This window comes from Osmerus mordax, chromosome 18 (assembly GCF_038355195.1).
Source record: "Osmerus mordax isolate fOsmMor3 chromosome 18, fOsmMor3.pri, whole genome shotgun sequence".
NCBI lineage: Eukaryota > Metazoa > Chordata > Actinopteri > Osmeriformes > Osmeridae > Osmerus > Osmerus mordax.
The window spans coordinates 3,999,445-4,020,473 of record NC_090067.1 but is presented as its reverse complement, the minus strand read 5'-3'; the positions used below and the strand labels follow the sequence as shown (position 1 = coordinate 4,020,473).

General features: G+C 38.8%; 4 protein-coding genes across 4 annotated transcripts; all 4 read left to right on the top strand.

The window, feature by feature from the left end:
• The first annotated feature begins 1,477 nt into the window (after nt 1-1,477).
• rit1 (Ras-like without CAAX 1) lies at nt 1,478-7,102 on the top strand. The gene is made up of 6 exons (XM_067255305.1): nt 1,478-1,605; nt 3,127-3,213; nt 4,029-4,085; nt 5,068-5,141; nt 5,641-5,832; nt 6,027-7,102. Exons 2-6 carry the CDS (start codon nt 3,132-3,134, stop codon nt 6,255-6,257), a joined length of 636 nt encoding a protein of 211 aa, XP_067111406.1. The 5' UTR covers nt 1,478-1,605; nt 3,127-3,131; the 3' UTR covers nt 6,258-7,102.
• Nucleotides 7,103-7,584: 482 nt separating this feature from the next.
• Nucleotides 7,585-10,356, top strand: pex11b (peroxisomal biogenesis factor 11 beta). The gene is made up of 4 exons (XM_067255953.1): nt 7,585-7,887; nt 8,274-8,389; nt 8,531-8,732; nt 8,833-10,356. The coding sequence occupies exons 1-4, from the start codon at nt 7,832-7,834 to the stop codon at nt 9,275-9,277; spliced, it is 819 nt and encodes a 272-aa protein (XP_067112054.1). The 5' UTR covers nt 7,585-7,831; the 3' UTR covers nt 9,278-10,356.
• Nucleotides 10,357-11,993: 1,637 nt separating this feature from the next.
• Nucleotides 11,994-13,371, top strand: LOC136962165 (type-4 ice-structuring protein LS-12-like). Its single transcript, XM_067255842.1, has 4 exons — nt 11,994-12,061; nt 12,414-12,486; nt 12,629-12,761; nt 12,981-13,371. The coding sequence occupies exons 2-4, from the start codon at nt 12,435-12,437 to the stop codon at nt 13,192-13,194; spliced, it is 399 nt and encodes a 132-aa protein (XP_067111943.1). The 5' UTR covers nt 11,994-12,061; nt 12,414-12,434; the 3' UTR covers nt 13,195-13,371.
• Nucleotides 13,372-15,724: 2,353 nt separating this feature from the next.
• Nucleotides 15,725-19,941, top strand: lix1l (limb and CNS expressed 1 like). The gene is made up of 6 exons (XM_067255712.1): nt 15,725-16,218; nt 17,384-17,547; nt 17,755-17,895; nt 18,101-18,196; nt 18,650-18,727; nt 19,392-19,941. The coding sequence occupies exons 1-6, from the start codon at nt 15,900-15,902 to the stop codon at nt 19,635-19,637; spliced, it is 1,044 nt and encodes a 347-aa protein (XP_067111813.1). The 5' UTR covers nt 15,725-15,899; the 3' UTR covers nt 19,638-19,941.
• The last annotated feature ends 1,088 nt before the right edge of the window (nt 19,942-21,029 follow it).

Here is a 21,029-nt window from a genome sequence, read left to right as displayed (position 1 = left end):
TACAACATACTTATACTTATCATTTTACTGAGGTTAAACTGAAGTTTACCAAAGTTTCTCCCTTCATTCATATTTGTTTATTTTATTTTATTTATCTCTAATGAAGCCATCAGAAAGAAATGAACCTATGTTCTTGGTTTGCCTTCCTACATGAACTCATAAAATGTACAGAAACAGTTTCAATGTAATCTATAATATCTAACTTGTTCTCTCCCGGAGAGAACAAGTCTAGCCATACTAGCCTCAATTGAGTTTAGTAATGGCACAGATAAGTGGTGGGTGGTGGCTTACGTATGTGTGGTGTTTTCAGCATATGTCACTCTGAATTTAGTGATCACGTATCCTAATTTTGAGTGTGATCTCATAGTCTCACTATTTTAATTATTTGGAATAAAGCCTAGAGATTATTAAACGTTTTAGCTTTGTGAATTTAAACAACCACACACACAAACACTTATTTTTACCGCAGTTAAAATTGAAAGTTATGTTTTTGCTGAAATAATAAATATGAATTATTACACTTTAAACAAAACATACACAGATACTCTTTGTTGTGAAATCTCCTATATTCCACGTTAAAGTTAACGTGTCAGTCACTTTAGTCTTGGTTACCCAGGACCAATATAAAACCATATCCTGTTCCTGTTCCTTGTTTCTCTTAGTAAATAAAATGAACACTACAAATAATTGGAATGATGTGCCCACAATCACTGAATACCTTAAAAATGGTCAGAATCTATCTTTTATGTGTTATAAAGCCATTTTTCTTTTGGGGATTTTGATTTTAGAAATGTTTAATATAACATTGTGTAAACATTACAGTGTGTTCCCAAGTTCTAAAAGGCAGACACAGTACCTGTCCCTTTATGTAATAGTTGTTCCATTGAATGACATACTGTTGGGCTTCCGTAAATGTATTACATTTTTGGGGTGCATCTTATTTTTGCCATGGTATAGTTTTGTGTTACATCATCACTAATTTTCATATCCTCTCTTTTGCGGTTAGGTAACAAACCAAGGGGCTTTTTTTTTGTAAATGTCCAATATTAGTTATAATTGATCATTTGCCTTGGTTATAATTAAAGGATTGCAGGTTTTAGTGGATAAATGCAACCCAAGACAAGTAGCCTACTCTGACCAATCTGCATCATTCTATAAAATCTATGCTAAAAATATAACACTGATGTTAACTTGTATGTTCAATTTGTAAAAACATTGAAAGTACAAATAAAAAGCTCCTGGACTAATTTACTTCTCTTGTTATTTTTTACTATCTCAGAGCTTGGCTAAAGTTGTCATGATTTTTTTTGTCAATAATAAGCAAAGCTAATGATCATCATAAATCCTATTTTCAAATCCTATTTTACAAACCATAAAACAGATCGTTTCATTGCTGATCACAAATTGATTCTAAACTTAGTTAGGCCTGACATCTAAAGAAACGGGCAGAGGGACCCTGGGAAAAAATAGTCTGCAAGCCGAACATGGTATGCTGTTTACAGTTCTTAAGAATTTTATTATAAAAGAATAATCCTCAAAAACCTAACGCTTGCTGACCACGGTGTTGACTTGGACAATTATGAACAAAGTCGCTTTGTGATATAGGTAAGTCATTATTGCTTTTGAAACAGACATACATATGTTTATTTAGATTTGATTTTGGCCCCCCCTCCCCACCTCCGTAAATAACTTCGCTAAATTGTAATTTTCTGAAAATATGAGTATAAGTAACAAATGTCAATTGCGTGTTTCACCGCTATTCGTGTAGCGTGTTGGTCAAGTTAAACCAAAACAAAAGTGCACTAAAACTTGGATAAAAGTTGCTTTGTTGTGCTAAAGCATTTGGCTACTGACGTCGACCATGGCATATCCCATTGAAACTATGGAAATAGGCCTGCTAAACTGTGATCATATTTGTTAAAGCGGTTCGCAACTAATCGTGAGCAATGCCATGAAAATGTCATGGTGAGTTTTCGAAGTTTTAGTAACTTCAAGTTATGTTAATCTCGTTTGTTGTTTGACAAAAATGGCAACGCCTGAACATCGCTAAAAAGCACCAATAATAGGCTACCATGAGTTTTAACTGTAATGCTCAAAACAGTTCAACTCTGCTGACAACAGTGAAATAAAATTTCAGGACAGCAAAGGCTTAAAAGCTACAACAAAGTGGCTTGATTTTAAACATCAAGTAGCTGCAAATCCGAGGCCTGACCAATAGAGCCCGGACTCTATTATGTACAAAGACCGTAAAGAAGTGATGTTACTGGGAGAAGGAAAAGGAATTGCGGTGCAGCAACCTTGGGAATGTCCTGTTCAATTACAAGTATTACCGTATTTCTACAATATGCTATTGCTATTTATTTAACGACACAAAAATAGGCATACATTTAAATTATGGACAATGAAGACAAACACAAGTAGCTAGGTATTGTAATGGGCAACGTAAGGCGGATATGGAGATATATTTCAAATCTACCGTTAATACATATTTTACTTGTAAGCCAACCCCTCCCCCCAAATAAGAGCGTCTGCAAAAAAAAAAAAAAAAAAGACTAAATATAAATAATAATCAACAGGTGATATCGATGTTAAATATTTGAAACGCACTCTATAAACTACACAGTAAATGTATGCATTTGCATGCAAACTCTCAAGTTGACAATGCCCTATTATTAATGTCACAACATCAAGAAGTCACATGACATTGAGCGTCAACTCTATATGACTCAGTTCCTCTTTGTTTGTGAATGCTAACATAGATTACTCTTATAACTTAGAAGTCATATGACCGTCTGAGACATGCTCAAACAGAGTTTTTATTTAGAGACTGAGTAGACTGTAGCTCCAGTTCTGTCCTTGGATTCCAGTCCTCTCCCTGTCCTACTCAGTAAATGCTTAGCATAATTCCTAAACTACAGTATGATTACCAGGCATATCCAAGTCACTGAAAGCCCTCAGCCCTCTTGCTCTCGATAATCTACAATATTCATGTCACCTGTGCACAGAATGTGCCATGTTGAATGTTCTGTGTAAGAGGGTGTGCATAATGGATGTGTGTTTGTGTCTAGTCTAGTTTTGTTATGGTTTGTGTCCTCACGTGTACTTGCTTGTGTTTGTTCACATCAGTGTGAATGGAGTCGTCGAGAGGCTCCGGGGGCCTCTCCCGTGAGTACAAGCTGGTGATGCTGGGAGAGGGAGGAGTGGGCAAGAGCGGTAAGTAACATAATACTTTTATTCTAATCTTGAACCTCCACATTCCACTTGGTATATTCCTCTTCGCCCCTCTAGTCTTCCTGAGGTAAAGTGATTATGTGTAGGAATACTGGCAGAAGTTATGTTAAGTGCCTACTGGCAGACGAGCCATACATTGAAAATGGATGAAGTACAAGCTTGTAGGCATAACCGCTCTCAAGTTTATTGTGCCTTTTTCACACAGTTAGTCAGAAACACTCAGGCCCTGCCTTTATTTAACTCAAATGTGCAGTCTGAGTGGCTGTCGCCAGGAAGATTAACCAGCACCAAGCACCCTTACCTCTTGTTATGTTTGTTGCCATGGAGACTGGCCATTTCACTGGTAAACACATCATACTAAGATGATAGTCGACGGTGTTGTGTGTTTTATACTGTAGGCTATCATGCCTGCTGTTTTAATCAAATGTACCCTACAGAGATGTGTCTGTGTGTAAGACAGTTACAGTAAAAAGAGAGATTTATAGATAGAAAGAAAGAACTGTTAACAGGGTGAGTGTTGTATTAGTGTGTCTGTGTGTGTGTGTGATACATATAATCCTGCCTCTAATCCTGCCATTACTGCTGATTTAGGTGAATCCACATTCTCTGTTGTGTAATGTATGGTAAAGCAGTGAAGATATACAGTATATGGAACTACAAACCTATACAAAAAGACTCTCTCTCTCTCTCTCACTCTCACACACACACACACACACACACACACACACACACACACACACACACACACACACACACACACACACAAACTCATACATTGTCTCTGTCTCTCCCCTCAGCCATCATTATGCAGTTCATCAGCCATAGGTTCCCTGAGGATCATGATCCAACCATAGGTGAGACAGTCATTGAATTTTAAATGTCAAGTAGTGACCAAAATGTTATTACTGATATTTCACAGAAAACTGTGGAAATGTGCTGTATTTCTGTGTTGTATTGTGGTGGAACCGAAAAAAAGAAGATCAAATGTAGCTTATATATCCAAATGAAAAGTGTCACATTCTGTACTGCAGAGAGCATGGAAAAAAGAAAGAGAACTGAATAACTGTCTGAGGTAGTCAAGCTGGACTATCTCAAGGCAAGTCCATGACTTCTCCATAGGCCTTGATCTTCCTGGTTGGTATGTTATACACTGTTGACAACGCCCCTGGACGTGGCTGCAATAGAACCTTGATCCACTGCCCAGCTCACACTATGCGTCACCAACTTGATGCAACCTGATAGGAGATCCAGGTAGATCCTAACGTGAGAAGCCTCACTGTAGGAAGATAAAACACAACACAAGTGTTGTGTCGAGTCCAAAGGCTTCAGACCCAATTGAAACTTCACTGTTTACAGCCTTTACATAGAAGAACACCTGTCCTACAATAAAACATGGTAAAGGTTTTATTGTATAGAATAATATAGGTTTTGCTACATAGAAAGGAGTCCACCACCATCTCCTTGGTCTTGAATGTGTTCAGTTGGAGGTGGTTCCTCTTGCACCAAATGCCCAAAGTCCACAATTATGTGCCGGTACACCAAATAACAACAATGTATTCATTTAGCAGACATACAATTGGGGATTAGAACCAATTGTATGTCTGAATTGTGACCTCCTGATCTGCCGTCTGATGCTATACCACTGATCTATAACCATGTGCCCTTGTCTATACCACTGATCTATAACCATGTGCCCTTGTCCACCCTTGACCCAGTGATAATCATTCCAAATCATTAGGGTTGGTTGAAAAATTCTGAATATGAATTTCCCTGGTTGTGTTTCACTTTAGTAAAGAAACGCTCAATGAAACGCTAATGCTACCGTCCCTTTTTCAGAGGATGCCTACAAGACGCAGATCCGCATCGATGATGAGCCAGCTAACCTGGACATCCTGGACACTGCGGGACAGGTGATGCAGCTGTCCATCCATACGTCTCTCTCTCTCTTTTTCCCTCCCATGTATTTACCTCTACTTTATTGGCATTACTTCAGTCTAGAAGCTATTGCTGACTAGTTTCGGGTCAACTAAAAATGTCAATGGTTTCAAGTGACCATTTGAAGGTACGTATGACTCATGCGTACGCTCATAGGGTATATAGTTGAGCAGAAATCAGCAACTCCTTACAGAGAGGTGTCTGAAATAGCAATTACCCACTGATTTGGTGGATTTTCGCTTTTGTTCAGCGGGTTCCACATGCCAATCACCATGACCTATAACTGTGTTCAACCACAAGGAAAACAAAGGTCATGGATTTTCGCAAATACTTAGACAATGACATTTACATCCGTATACTCACAGGGTGTGCTTGTGTGTGAGTATAACATTAGCACTCTGGATAGTATCATGCTCTTATACACTACACCCTTTCTCTCCTATGTACACCTCCCCCCCCCCCCTCTCTCTCTAGGCGGAGTTTACGGCCATGCGGGATCAGTACATGCGGGCAGGCGAGGGATTCATCATCTCCTATTCCATTACCGACAGACGGAGCTTCCAGGAGGCCCGCCACTTCAAGCAGCTTATTGATCGTGTGCGCCGTACAGCAGAAACCCCTGTGGTGCTGGTGGGCAACAAGTCGGACCTGGCACACCTCCGACAGGTAAGGAAGTATAGAGAGGCCCCTCATTGCTTGGGCAATGCTTGGTATTAAAAGTGGTTTGAAAACTATCGAGAAGAGGGTGCCCCTTTTCTGCACGTGTCCTTTTTCGAGTCACACTTTTACAGAAATAAGGGGTGCAGTGCATTGAAAGGTAGTAGCAGTTATGGGAAACGTGTCATACTTTCACCCACTAGGTGTCAGTAGAGGAGGGCCGCGAGCTGGCCAGGGAGTTCCAGTGCCCCTTCTTTGAGACTTCGGCCGCGTATCGCTACTACATCGACGAGGTTTTTGCCGCGCTTGTCCGCCAGATACGGCAGCGTGAAGCGGAGTCTGTTCGAGGAAGTGAGAGGAAAACGAGGAGGAGCCATTCCTTCTGGAGCCGCATGCGCTCTACTTTCCACAAGAAGCAACACTCAGAGCACTAAGGGGGGTCACTATGGGATACGCAGCCATCCATTAGGCTGGTATCTTAAAGTTAATACTGTACCTCTTGTGAGGGGACCATTGACTCTTATATGAGTTAAAATTTGCAATGAGGAATTAACAGTAATAGTAAAGTGTAGATAATAGCATTCTGTAAACCCTATTGAAGCAAAAACATAGCAAATATATGTTCATTGTTTTAAAAATCGGTCTAGCTTTTATTGACAGTCTGTTACCATTTAGTAATGAATGAAACAGATTAACTTTCTTTTTTCTCACAACGCTGGAGAGGGCATCCTGAAATGAATTATTTGTATTTTTTTGCTGTTGATGAAAATATGTCAGAAAGTCTCCCATATGGTGAGGTTGAGGTCCCATGAGGTCAGGTTTGTGGAAACGTATTCAAAATTCTATAGGTTTGAGATGACCAGATGACTTATGTGAACTGATTTGCAGATGGCAAATGACAGTATATACTGTGTGTGCAACAATTACTAATAGCTGATTTATACCGACCGCAAGTACTCAAGGACGTACTTACGTCCTTCATCACGGCACGTTGATGTTCTGTGGAGGTCCTGTTTTGGGAATCTATCTCCTGCTTGATACTGAAAAGCCTACTAGCATTTATTTTTTTGAGGTGGTGGACTACTGCCCCGCATGGGAAAGGCATTCAATAGCATTGATGAGTATTATTATAAATTACATTCCATAACATGATACACTCATCAACTAGACACAACAATACAATCATCAACCACTGATCCACTGATTTCAATGTCATAATTGAATTTTTGAATTTTTATTTAGTTTGTGTAATAAATTATTTAGTTGTGCCATAACTCCATATATGATCTCTGTTATTTCACAACCTATGAAACTTTTGTTCAGATCCAAAGTAAAGTAAAGCTCTTATCTGTTGATCCAGAGTTAGACTAGCAACTGGCGGTGGACTGGCTGATATTTTAATAATAAATAAATGCAATTTAACAAGTTAGTATTTTGATAGACAACAACAGTGTTCATAGATTATTCTAGGGAGAAGCACGTTTTTTGTTCAAGGGCAAAAATGTGGGAGGCCGTGTCTGGAAACTATTGTGCCTCATATAAATTATTTTCGTAGAAGATATACATGCAATGCGGGCTATGCGCCAGAACTAATAATAATACTTCCAAGGACGAATCAGGTGGGGGGGGGGTTATTCTGGCGTCTGGGGTAGGTTGTTGGCCGTGACTGCACACACACTCCTGCACAGTAGGTGGCGGTGTACGGATGTGTAACTTGGATGCAATCCGCCAACAAAATCTAAAGAAGAAGACTAAGAAGTCTCGCTTTACCCTGCTAAGTAAGCTAGCCTACATTCCCCAGGTATAGCTAATAGTTAACATTAAGTGTCAGTCAAAGTTAACCTAATGGTTTCCGTGGTATCGAACATTTTAGCTGTCTCTCACATTTTTTACTGCACCGATATAACTGCACTATTTCTGGAATTCCAACTTGGTTAGCCTCATAAGGCAACGGCCTTTCTGGTACAGTAATCACGGTTGCAAGCGAAAGTTGCCGTTTTCTTGGAGGATGGATTCTTGGGTTCGGTTTAATGCTCAGAGCCAAGCAAAGGAGAGAGTTTTCAGGTAGTGTACATTTTAGAAGTCAAGTTTTAAAGTTGTGTAATTTGTTAGGAAGCTATTAGCTATAGCTATCTTGTTTCAGCCATAAGCAAATATTTGATATAATAGTAGCTATTGCAACAAGAAATGTACCAATACTGATAGCTATTGCGAACAAGAAATGTACCAATACTGTGCTGCTAGAAGGTCCTTATTTCCTTATCTCCAGCTGTTACTGGAATAAGTGTTCAAACGTTGTCAAAATACCTTTTTATATAGCTTGTAATCTAAATACTATCACCAACACAAATCAATGCATGTTGACATTTAAGGAAAACAGTGGGCTAACTTTAAATTAATTGTGGAATTTTATAGTTTGGCAATGATCTGACATGCATTTTGTCATACAGGGCTGCACAGTATGCTTGCACGTTGTTGGGCTATACCCTTCAGAAGGGTGGGAAAGGTTTGGAATTCCTGAACACCGTTAAACAGCTAGAAACCCAAATGAGTCTCATGAGAAAATGTAAGTGAAACATTAGAGTTGTCTCAGCGGAGTCTCCTTTTGCATCATGTCTAACTGACGTGTTTTGTATTGTGCTTCCCAATCTCTGTGACTTGTATCTAATTTCTGTCTTTGTCTTCATAAAAACACATGTTAACACAGTGATGCGTTTGGGGAACTCTGCAGAGGCCCTGGAAGCAGCAAAGCGAGCGGTACACCTCTCTGACAGTGTGTTGCGATTGTGCCTGACCGTAGCCCACCTTAACAGGGCAATGTACTTTGCCTGTGACAATGTCCTTTGGGCCGGTAAGACAGGCCTCTTGCCAGAACTGGACCAGAACAAGTGGAGCCAGAGGTCCTTTAGGTGATGTGAGCTTGATAAGCATGTTGCAGTCCTCACGTTTTGGTTTGTTTAATTTTCCTAAGTGTGCTCTCTCTCTTGTTCCCCTTTTCTTACTCTACAGGTACTACCTCTTTGCCCTCATCCTCAACCTTACCCGCGATGCCTATGAGATAAGCCTTCTCATGGAGCGTGAGGTGCGCTCTAACAGCACTTCAAAGTCCTGCACTTCCTCCTTTACCCCGTGTCCCCTCATGCCGGAAAACAGCGACATCCCCTCCCCCTCCGCCTCCCCTATTTCCCCAGCTTCTTTCTCTCGCCTCCCTTCTGCATTGATCCCGTTCCTCTCCAGACGCCTGCACCGACAATTCCACTTGCTTGTAACAGTGCTGCGCAGCAACCCGCCTCTGCTGCTGGACCTGTTGAAGAATGCCTGTGACATTTTTATCCCCCTGGACAGGCTGGGAATTTACCCTACTGGGCCAGGCTTTGTTGGGGCCTGTGGCCTTGCCTCTTCGATCATCTCCATACTCACTATTATCCACCCCTGGCTGAAGCTCAAGCCCTGAGGAAGGGGGATCTCAAGAGTACCAAATGCAGGTGGAGTTAGGTGGGGTCAAATGTGGCATTGTAGGAGAGGTTCTTGAGATGATAGCAGTTTACGGGTAGTTCTATCAAGCTTAGGACCTGAATCTTCCAATAATTAAGCTGCCCTCAAACTCTTGATTTGAACGGTAAGAAAGGTCTGTCATATAAAATATAGTTGTATTAAACTATTTACACATAGAAGGCTAGACTTGCAAACATCTTGATATCTGGACCTACAGTACCAGAGTTATCAAATTGGCGATATCTTAATTAATTGGAAAGGTTACATTTTACAAGGCCACAGTTTTATGTTGTGTTTTTGTGATGGCAATGTGTGATGTCAGGAATGTCGAGGGGACGATTTCAAATAGTTATAGAACATATAGCTGTGTTAACCACACATAGCATTTTGCCATGCTTTGATACCAACATTTAATAACTTTTTTTATTTTCTGATAATTGTGCGGGTAGAGCAGCCAACACAAGCCGTAACACCTAATGTTTGTGTTAAAAAGCTATGAGTTGGTCCCATGATACTCATTGTCTGCAACTGTTGTTTCCTAAGCTGCACTGATTTTACATTTAATTGGAATTGTGTTAGACTTGTACTACAAACTAAGTAATCCATGTTTGGAATGTCCACGTGATTCAGCCAGTTTGGAAAAGATCAGCGCGAAACAGCATTAGATGACATTGCAACAATTTTATCTAAATGGTAAGCGCAATCAGGTATGCAGAGGTATTTTCAGAAACAGAAAGCTTTCTTGTACAGGTCTAAAATTGTAAATATGTTACTGTATATGAATAGGCTAATGACAAATTAAAATGCATATATAACATTTTCTTTTCCTTTAATTTAACATTGGTGTGTTCTAGGGGAAAGTATTACATGCACACACAGAAGGAAAAAAATCCAGTTCTGAGAAAAGAGACAACCAATGATGTACTACTATTTTCAGTAGTAAATGATTATGACTGACTGACTTTGTCACATATCCCTTACAGGGAGGGGAGGGGGGTATTCATCCATGAAAGTGAAAATAAATCTGCTGTAACATTCTGTGCCTGTGCTGTTTACCTCACTTCGGAACACAATATGGCTGCATAGTCAAATACAACTTGGGTTACCCAATCACTATTGACTTTCATGTTGTGAAATGTTCCTCTAATAGGAATGTTGTCAGTTGGTAGTAGTGTAGACTGTCCAAGACCCACTTGACAGCCAGGTACTCCTCCACCGTCACTTCCTGCACTGTCCAGTGGATGTAGACTCCTTACAGTGATAACAGACATGTAGGCTCCTTACAGTGATAACAGACAAGTAGACTCCTTACAGTGAAAGCAGACATGTCAGGAGCCTCATCACCCCTGACACTTCTGTTTCCACTGTAAAGGGCAAGCTGGAGTCTGGCTGCTGTAACAGAGTCCATTCACAGACAGTTCTTCAGGTCTTGGATATGATTACCATCATGGGTAATCTCTGATCCTTGTAGCTAAGGACACATTTCAATAAATGCAAGAATGTAAAGTAAGTGTTTCAGTAATTCCAAAAAACAGGTACAGCCTTTTTAATGGGGAATACATAAAACAAAAAGGATGAATTTGATTAGATAAAACAGAAATTAATCCATGCTGTTTGCAACACAAGTTAAGACTTGAAAAAAAATCTTTCAACACGTAAAACTTGACCTAGCAACTAGATTGAGGAGCAATTTATACATATCTTAATCATATCTGACAATAAAAGACTTGAACTTGAACAATCAGTCTCTTAAAAAAACTAATGGTGTTTGCTTCCAATTATGACCTTTGAACTGTTCTATATCAGTGGTATGTGTGATTGATTAATTCAGCATTTTTTTTAAGATAAAGGGCACTATGTATCTATTTTCTATTGTTTCAGAGTGGGAATTCCATTTTCGCTACTTTTTGTATTTATCACTAACATAGTAGTGATTGTACTGTGAGTAGTGATTGTTCATGTCGCATACCTCATATTCTAGAGCCTTTTGCTTAATTTTGAATACAATATTGACTCTTCTTTGAGTTCTAAAAACAAGCAGCTCTATCCATCGAATGATCTAAACAGCTGTCATTCAAATATGATATTGTCAGGTGTTGCAGTTTAGATTATGATAATGTCAGCACAATAAGATCCTGATATAAAACAAATGCAACAATTCTATAAATAACTATAATATAAAAGTAAAATATACAAATAAAATACACACTTCGAGCATCAGGAGGGTATTACATTTTCGGTTTACTTGCAAATTAAGTTGTTTTATCAATATTCATTATTGGTTTACTTACCCATACTGTTGGTTATTGGTTTACCACTATGTCAGCTAAGTATACTACATTATCATGTAATTGATAGAAGAATTTATTGTAGTCACCTCTTCCTGTCCTTGTTAATGGCCTGTCTAAACTCATATTTAGTTGAAACAGGGAGGTTTTTACAGGATTGAATGTTCTGTGTTCTTTGTTTAATCAGAAACTTTGATAAGACACCCCTGATGGGTAATGAGTAATACCACGTAGGATAGGGATCCTTGGACTTTAGAGTGGATTGCCTTAGTGGCAGATTGAGCGACAAGGGTCAATCTAATGTGATACACTAGGATAAACAGCCAATGAGAAGGCAGTATGAGGCCAACTTAGCCAATAAGGCTAAATCTTTAATGTTCTTAGTATCTTCTGAGCAGCTATAAGAGCCACAGAAATTAAAAGTATACACGGGTCATAACATTCCTGCGAAACAGGTGAGTCTCTCTTTGTCTATCTCGTCTGTCTACCAAACTCAGGATCAATTTCATCTGTGCATTATCTGTAACTTAACTGAGAAATAATAGAATTGCTAGCTATTCCAAACTGCATTGTTAACTACAAAGATTAACTTCATAAGTTAGTAGTACAACAAATATACAAATATAATATTTACAAATTTAATGAATGATTTGACAATGTATTAACCCATTACAACATATAGTAAAATAGATTGGAACAGGACATTTTAAATCTGTTGCAATTGTGTCTTTAGATTACACTTTGTGACATACAAGAAAGCATATCCCTTTCCAATGCATATAATACATGTTACTTTTTTATTTAAAGGTTCACCATTCAAAATCAACCATGAAGTTCTCCCTTATTGCAGCCGTTCTTGTCGTACTTGCTTTTGCAAATGGTATGAGCATATTCTTGAAGTTGTTTTTCTATACTCTAAAATGCATTTATTTAATTGTCAAAGTTTTATTAACACCTCAAATATTGTTTATTGAGTGTTTGTATTGACTGATTTTAAACACAGATTTATTGATTCTCTTTAGGAAGTCAATCTGCTGAAGCCCCTGAACTGGACAAACTGAAGCAGTACTTTGAAGACATTACGAGCCAACTGGTCTCTGCTACCAAGGACTTGTCAGATAAGATCAATGCACAGGAAATGGCCGGCCAGGCACAGTAAGTAATACCTATCATTACATTAATGTATTACCTTTTGTATAGGTGTATGTATAGGTGGCCTTTTGTGACACAGGCTGAGAAGTAGTTGACCACAGCGAGCCACCATATGAAACAGCAGCCAATGTGATTGGAGCCATCCAGTTCGGGTTGTGTTCTGCCTGAACCAAGTCCTATGCATGACCAGTAAGCATGTACTGCTGTTTTTGTCTCTGAAAGGACCTTCCTACAAGAGGGGAGGACCCAGCTGGAACCTCTGGCAGCCCAGATCCAGGAGCAACTCAAGCCCCTCTCTGCCAACATCGAGGAACATCTGAAGCCCCTTGGTGAAAACCTGAAGGCCCAACTGAAGCCTATGGTCGACAACTTCCAGACTCAGATGGAAGACATGCTGCGTAAACTGATGGACCAGGCCAAGGCAATTGGAAACTAAACTAGGCTCCAGTAATTCCCTATTGTGGGTCAAATGTAGTCACCATCAACACTTTCAGTCTTGACCATCCACATGACGCCAAACATCAGACATTCACAGGCTGACCTATGTGTCCCATAACATCAGTTGTCGAAAGATTTTACTCAAAATTACCATTAAAATTGGGAAGTTGTTCCATATGGTCTATTTTTGTATTGTTTATATGACATATTACATACACGTTATACATTATATATATATACATGTAATTATTAGTACACATCTGTGTATATTGTTACAGTGTTTTGCAAGCATCAGTCTACATTTTAACACAGTTTTCAAAACGGTCTAACCCCAACCCTATGGAACTTTAGCAAAACATGATAATTGTTTACAAATTATTACAACCAGGGGGCTACGAGACAATGCTACAATATTTGAACTAGACAGGCCTTGTTGTATTTAACATTAATGAGGAAAAATATCCCCCCAAAAAATAGTCAACCAAGTTTTTTATAAGATGTCACATGTATAAAGGGTAGGAAAATATATATCTAGTCTATGACATTTGTGAGATTTAGGAGTCTGAGAAAACAATCATACACAGGAGTCTGCTTGGTGAAAACTGAATTGATACCCTATAATATAAATCACTTTTTCAGTAGCGTCACACCAATGTCTGGAATCTGGAATGTACCCAGAGACATTGAGGTCAGACATTCACTGATGATGTTGCCAAAACAAAACAACTTTGCCAGTGGTAGATCAGCTGTCACTATAGTTGATTCAGCTTTCAACAAAATAATATCCAGACAAAATAATACTAAATAAATGAGCTGTGTTGAGGCTGCTACAGTAGGTTATTGATTTGGTTGGTATACATTTGGGCAGCCGTATAAAGGGAGTGATCGATAATGTATGGTGGTATTGCATTTCCGTTTGGCACCTGTCTTGTTACAATTTATTCTGAATCTCCAGTCAAAATATCCAAAACTATCTTCTCCAATAATTGTTTTCTGTTCTCGAACCTGGGTCATAATAATAGCTTTTTCATAGAAGAATTTTTGCTGAAGGCCGAATAGTAAATACAATTTTAAAAACTCAAATGAGGAGCTTAGCATCCCATTTGTTTGCCTACATCAGAGACGGAATAGTTAGGCTTACCATTAAGCCAGGAGCACAGTGAGTCTCTCTCCTGCGCAAGCAGTAGAGAGAGACGAGCCAGAAATTCAACATGACGCTGACCATACCTCGGTTTTGTGAGCTTCAATGTGCCACTGAGCACTGAGCCTACCATAGAAACTATACGCCATCTTAATCAACAAATTTGATGCTTGGTGTACTTGAAAAAATATATAATGAGTTCTTCATGTCAGAGCCTAGGGAATGCCGTTTTTTTCAGCAGAAATAATATAAAATATATATTTAAAATCCCCTAAGGCGGAAATTCATGTAATTCTATTTATTAAAAAAATAGATTTTCATTCCATGTAGTAGTAGCCCATTGTTAAAAATAAAGATGGTCTATGTTTTTTTTGGCATTCACACGTTTGGTAAATTTGGGCCTATAGGCCTTCGTGCTAGTGGGGGTCTGACGTTACACTCAGGGGCGGATCTAGAGATTTTCATTCGGGTGGCAATGGGTGGCAGAAGGAAGCGGTTTGGTGGCCTCCTGGAGGCGAATCAAAATCCAAAGTAGGGGGGTACAGTACTCCCTATGGTAAATGATTAGGCTATAACATTGTGTAAATTAAACAGTAACATTAATATTATTTATTGAAATGTTCTGTAATGTACAAATAATATTTTCCATGGGAAGATTGAGGTTCATGTTGTTTAATTAATTGTAACTTGTTTCACTACATGTTCTTATGGTTCTTCCCTTTGGACTTTTTTTTCACAATGTATGCTTCATGTTTTGGCTACCCGCAATGTTTGGGGCTCTCTTGGAAGTCGCTTTGGATAAAAGCGTCTGCTAAATGCCTAAAAATAATAATAATAAGAAATAAGAAAAATTGGGGTGGCAGTATTTTTTATTGGGGTGGCAGCTGCCACCCCTTGCCACCCCTTAGATCAGTCACTGGTTACACTAAGGGTGCCACTGCACTTATTATTATTATTATTTACAAAGCATTACCTTTGTTAAATGCATAAAAGCATTACCATTATTAAATGAATAAATGTAAATTACCCCAAACACCAAATATTCAAAGGCTCTGATGGGATCAACTTTGTTTTCGTTACTGTGTTACACAATAACCAAGGCACTAAAAGCTGTTCCCTGCAAAGCTGTGGGATAGGTTACTTAATAGCAAGTAGCTTACTTAAATTAAAGGTAGAGCTATAATGAAAGGCGTTCAAATATTTCTTAATTAGGCTACCTTAAATTAGGCTGTTGTGAGACCTATAATTTTTTTATGTTGCTGCAATTGCTGAATTTTTTTTAACCTAATTTTTGAAAGCCCCGCAATGAAGTGCGCCCTCTAGCGTTTATATTGTGTACCAATCCCTTCTCAGATTTCTACGCCATAACGGGGTATGTGGAGGCCTCGTCACAAGCTATCATCCTATTGTTACTTCTTTTAAACCAGCATCTAAAAGCTATTCTGTACATTGGACCATGGTCTAACAAATCGAGCTTTGCTTATTTTGTTTAGAACTCCTTTTTATCATAGCCGACCGATTGGTTTCTAACGTTTTTTGGATTGATTATTTAGAGGGGAACAATGGAATCTATCCGTCCTCAGCGACTTCAACCAGGGATAGGATTTGGGGTTGGATCAACAGGGACTATGCGCTCTTCTCTCCGACCAGGGGTAACAATTCAACCCGTACCTCTACTGCCGTCTCCAGCCTCAATGTATGCTTCCTCCGGCCCGCCACCACCTCTTCAACTACACAGCTTCCATGGAACTATTGGTGCGGGACTTGGAGCCGGAGTGTCTGGTTTCGGGCTATGCAATCCAGGGAACCCTACAGTGTTGAAGGAGGCAGTGGAGGCTGTGGTTCGAAGTTTTGCGAAGCATACACAGGGCTATGGCAGAGGTAACCCTGACAAAATAAGTGACGTTTTGTTTGGTTTAGTTTTCTTGTTATTGTTGCTGTTATTGCACTGCAACTGGCAAAAAGACAGACAACCCCTTGGCAATAACCACCTTATAACTGTTCAAACTGACTTCAGCCAATTATCTTCTGTAGTGTAGTCTACTTTATTGGATTTGTGCACGCTGTGGATAAAGACGTCTGATAGGCCTAGATCAATAAAATGTAGGACAGTAGGCTATTGGAATAAAAATGTAATGTGTGATGGAGTAGGCTATAGTCGCATGTTGTAGGCTAGAAATGCATTGACATAAAGCACATAGCCTACTTTAGCCACAATCTCTCACATTTCTAGGCTAAATGATGAGCCCTTATCTCTCTATAAACCTATATTTATGTTTGCCATCTTTCGACAGAAAATTAGCCTACAGGTTGCCTATTAATGGTGGATTCACGTTTACATGGAGCCTACACGAATATTCAACTATTATTCCGAATATGACAACATTCACAATGTTAAGGAGTCACGTAGCCCAAACAGCAAAAATAGGAAATTCTGAAATAGGCCATAATCCGACATTTTTCGATGAAGACGTGGATATGCTGAAATTATTCGGGTTTTAGGAGCATTATTAGCCTACAGCGTATTCGTCATCTGCATCTCAATTGGGGGGTTTCCCGGAGTTTGCCAGACAAGCTTGTCTGTTATGGTCAGCTCTGTGCATTAGGTTACAAACCAACTAGGCTATTTAGGCTTAATTGGAGTAAGCATGGCTGGGATTATTAGTGGAAAATTCATTTTCGTAACACATGTAAACAGATGAGTAGGGCGTAGGTTTCATTATAGGCCCAGTCTACATGGGTGGGATATGTCCCACCCACTTTTTAAATAGGCTAGGGCTCATCTCCCCCCCCCCCCTTTTTGTTTATGAAGAAAATAATATTAAACAAAAGCTGTCCCACCCACATTTGAAAACAAACCTACGCGCCTGAGGAATACAGTTGTCTTTTTCGGAATAAGGGCAAAACCCGGAATATGTTGTGCAGTATAGGCTAACCTAGGCATAGCCTACCAAAGAACAGGGTTTTCAGTTTTCAGTACATGAGATAAATGTAAAGAAAGGTAAAAATCGAAAAATGTGCATCTAATAAAATGTCTCCCTTTCAGTTAACGTGGTGGAAGCCCTGCAAGAATTTTGGCAAATGAAACAGTCGAGAGGCGCTGACCTCAGGAATGGAGCGCTGGTAGTCTACGAGATGACGCCGTCGAACAACCCCCCCTATGTCTGTTATGTTAGTCTACCCGGAGGAAGTTGCTTTGGAAGCTTCCAGGTGAGATTGCTGTGAACAGGCTTTGTAATGTTGGCTGCGTTCGGGGAGTAGCTTAATCTGCGCTGCTACAATGTCCACACAACACCATAGCGTTGTACACAAGCTGCTCTAATGAAAATCTCCATAGTCTCATAGGTGCAAATGTAGGCTACATAGGTACTGTTTCATATGTGTTGACAAGTAACTAAATGTTTTAATTATTAACAGTTATGTCCAACCAAGGCCGAGGCAAGACGCAGCGCTGCCAAGATTGCTCTGATGAACTCTGTTTTCAATGAGCATCCCTCTCGACGGATAACAGACGAGTTCATTGAAAAAAGTGTTTGTGAGGCACTGGCTTCTTTCAATGTGAGTCATTTCTGAAATACAATTGAGTAATATCATAAGCGTCCTTAACTAGCTGGTATTACAGAATGAAATAATGAATTTCTCCCAATTTGTCTGATGCAGTTGCAAAGTGCAAAGTGCATTCGACGGTGGGGATTTTAAATGTCACTTCTTAAGGAAGTGATTATTCAGTTAATAGGTTCATATACCATATACATGTTACCAGGGAAACAGAGAAGAGGCAGACAACCCCAACACAGGAATTGGGGCATTTCGCTTCATGCTTGAGTCCAACAAAGGAAAGTCCATGCTCGAGTTTCAGGTAAATACGATTTAAATATTTTAAAATCCTCCTCAGTCTTGAACAAATTAGATACATCAAGCAAACAGTAAGTTTCTGAGCAGAAGGGATTTGGTGGTAAACAATAATTCATGTTTAAAGTACAAGTCTAAACAGACGTTTTACTTTACTATAATAAATATGTATATTCCCCAATGATAAATTATCACCACCTTTGCTCTAGAAAACCTTAAAATAAGTAAAACACAACAGTTTTGCAGACAAAATATTTGAATGGAAATAGCTGCTAGAGCTTCACTCAAATGCAGTGTGATTTTCTATCCTGGATGTCTTCACAGTTATGTAAACCACCAATTGTTTCCTTCACTTATTTCAATAAAATTTCAATTATAAGGCTGTTATAATTCATTTCTACTCATCAAACAGTTTGTTAAAAATGTTGCTGCAGTATGCTGTGCTGTATCTTTGTTCCAGGAACTGATGACAGTTTTCCAGTTGCTTCATTGGAATGGAAGCCTGAAGGCAATGAGAGAGAGACAATGTTCCCGTCAGGTAAGACCTAGCTTGACAAAGAACTCTTTCAGTTGACAGGCTTTGTGGGATTTTGTTAAATGGATTTACTGTTTATACACAATATATATTAGTTATAAAGTAGAAGTGCAAGGCGAGGTGTAGAAAGGGTTACCGTAACCCTAACCCTGCAAAAAATGGGGACTACAACAACTTCTGTTTAATTTACTGGCATTGCAATTTTACTGTATTTCCAGTAATAAACTGTTTCCCTTAAAATTCTCCTTCTACTGTAGATACAAACTAACCTAATAACCTTTTTGGTGTAAAAATCTAGTCACAAATCTACAAACCGCTCATTTTTCTCAATTACACCATTAAACACAAATAACACATGAGGATGCAGTATCATATTTCTAAGTAATATGGCCACACTATAAAATAAATGATTGGAAAAAATGTCCCTACCAATGTTCAAACCAAACTGAAGGCCTTGAACAAAACCAAAGGTAATTGTAAGGTCCCACAAAGCATTTGTAAAAATGCTTGTAATATGTCTTTAGTCTTTGGGTTCTGTAGACCATCAATATTCAAGATAGAATATTGAATAGATTGCTATTTCTTAAACCTCAAATTGATTTGTGTTTTATCCATCTATACAAACTGTCTTTACAAATCAAATAATTATTTTTATTTCTGTTCACAGGAAGTGCTGGCTCACTATTCCCACCGGGCACTAGATGATGACATGCGCACCCAAATGGCTGCGGATTGGGTGAATCGGGAGCAGGGAGTGGCTGGCACCATTGCCCAGGAGCTAGCTTCTACAGAACAAGAACTAGAAGAGGCCAGACTGGCAGGCCGAGAATTGCGTTTCCATAAGGAAAAGAAAGACATCCTTATGCTAGCAGTGGGTCAACTTGGCACTGCCACACTACCCTTAAACTGCTAAGTTAAAGCCAGATCCTAAAGCAGTTATTTACATAATTCAATCAATTCAATCATTACTTAGGCAAGATTACCATTGCTTCCATCATTATACCACCCAAGACAAAACAAGTACACCCAAACAGAAACAATTGGGAAGAATGGAGGGGGGGGGTTAAGATTTGTTGATACGTGGTGTCTATTCCCATATTTTGCCTTTACTGATGAATGTATTAGAAATATCAGTGTGCTGCCAAACACATGTTGTTAATGTGTCTGCATAGCAGCTTAATCCATTATTTTTTTAATTAAAAATCAATCCACATTTATCCGTACTGCCATTCTGAATGTATTTTATGCATAGCTGGACAATGCAGTCTTTCAGTGATTTGGCTAGATTTGATCAAAACATGCTATGAAATTGGCCAGGAGAGTTGCTTGACCTTTCAAATGTATGGACCAATGGTAATTTTGTTGGGAATCTTCCCTTCTTTTTGATCTCTCATCTTGTGCAAGAATTTTCCCTATGAATACATCAGAGACCAATTCTATGGTGTCTGGAAGGTCGAATCAAGTTAGTCAAATGTATTTAATCAAAGCTGTTTGAAACATTATTTGATCATTAACAAAGTTGAGCATTAATTGAAGCCATCACCAAAGGGATATATCACGTTTTTGAAGCCCTCTATCAAATTACAGAATACAGTATGTTCACAGTACAGATTTGGATCAATATAGTTATACAGTATATATATATAGTTAGTTATATAGCATTACAAATGTACCTGAACCTTTATATGTCTAAGTATTGCTTCAATGCCCTGACAGACTGATGCTGTTGTAATGTAATGGTGAGAAAAGTGAACAATTTAAGGTGTTTTGGATGCAATGTTTTCATTAACCATACTTTCCACTTGCAAGGGGGCAAATACTTACTGAAACTAATCAGATTTATTTTGTAAGCTTACTGTCAGAAAAATGCATCCATCTATACTTCTATGCACAAAAGTGCAAAACATTGCTCAATAATTACATTCTTGGAGACACCATATAATTGGTTTGGAACTACCAAAGTGATACATGAAAATGTTTCCATTTAAATATATTTTTACGAAGGAATACTTGTATGCTTATTTTACAGACAATAGCCACAACTCAATACATTTTATTGAAGCCATATAATTGTCTTTCCTTCCATTAAGTGTTTGCTATTTTCTGTCAGTGTGATAACCATGATAAGTATACAGGCTATTTTGAGTTTATTGTTAGTTCCAATATAATACAGTCTGTTTATATAGTTTTCCAGTCCAAAGTAGCATCATTTATCATCTTTTGTAAGTAGATTGTTTTATAAACTTGGAGGACATATCCAAGTTTCTGTGCTTAAAAAAAGCCTTCATTTAATCTTGTAAACAAA

Excerpts from the sequence above, each read along its gene's own strand:
- rit1 (XM_067255305.1), top strand. The coding sequence starts at position 3,132 with ATGGAGTCGTCGAGAGGCTCCGGGGGCCTCTCCCGTGAGTACAAGCTG. Across the intron at positions 5,142-5,640 it reads TCCTGGACACTGCGGGACAG|GCGGAGTTTACGGCCATGCG; the intron begins GTGATGCAGCTG and ends CTCTCTCTCTAG. Across the intron at positions 5,833-6,026 it reads ACCTGGCACACCTCCGACAG|GTGTCAGTAGAGGAGGGCCG; the intron begins GTAAGGAAGTAT and ends TTCACCCACTAG.
- pex11b (XM_067255953.1), top strand. The coding sequence starts at position 7,832 with ATGGATTCTTGGGTTCGGTTTAATGCTCAGAGCCAAGCAAAGGAGAGA. Across the intron at positions 8,390-8,530 it reads AATGAGTCTCATGAGAAAAT|TGATGCGTTTGGGGAACTCT; the intron begins GTAAGTGAAACA and ends ATGTTAACACAG. Across the intron at positions 8,733-8,832 it reads TGGAGCCAGAGGTCCTTTAG|GTACTACCTCTTTGCCCTCA; the intron begins GTGATGTGAGCT and ends CTTACTCTACAG.
- LOC136962165 (XM_067255842.1), top strand. The coding sequence starts at position 12,435 with ATGAAGTTCTCCCTTATTGCAGCCGTTCTTGTCGTACTTGCTTTTGCA. Across the intron at positions 12,487-12,628 it reads CGTACTTGCTTTTGCAAATG|GAAGTCAATCTGCTGAAGCC; the intron begins GTATGAGCATAT and ends GATTCTCTTTAG. Across the intron at positions 12,762-12,980 it reads GAAATGGCCGGCCAGGCACA|GACCTTCCTACAAGAGGGGA; the intron begins GTAAGTAATACC and ends TGTCTCTGAAAG.
- lix1l (XM_067255712.1), top strand. The coding sequence starts at position 15,900 with ATGGAATCTATCCGTCCTCAGCGACTTCAACCAGGGATAGGATTTGGG. Across the intron at positions 17,896-18,100 it reads AGGCACTGGCTTCTTTCAAT|GGAAACAGAGAAGAGGCAGA; the intron begins GTGAGTCATTTC and ends ACATGTTACCAG. Across the intron at positions 18,197-18,649 it reads AGTCCATGCTCGAGTTTCAG|GAACTGATGACAGTTTTCCA; the intron begins GTAAATACGATT and ends TCTTTGTTCCAG.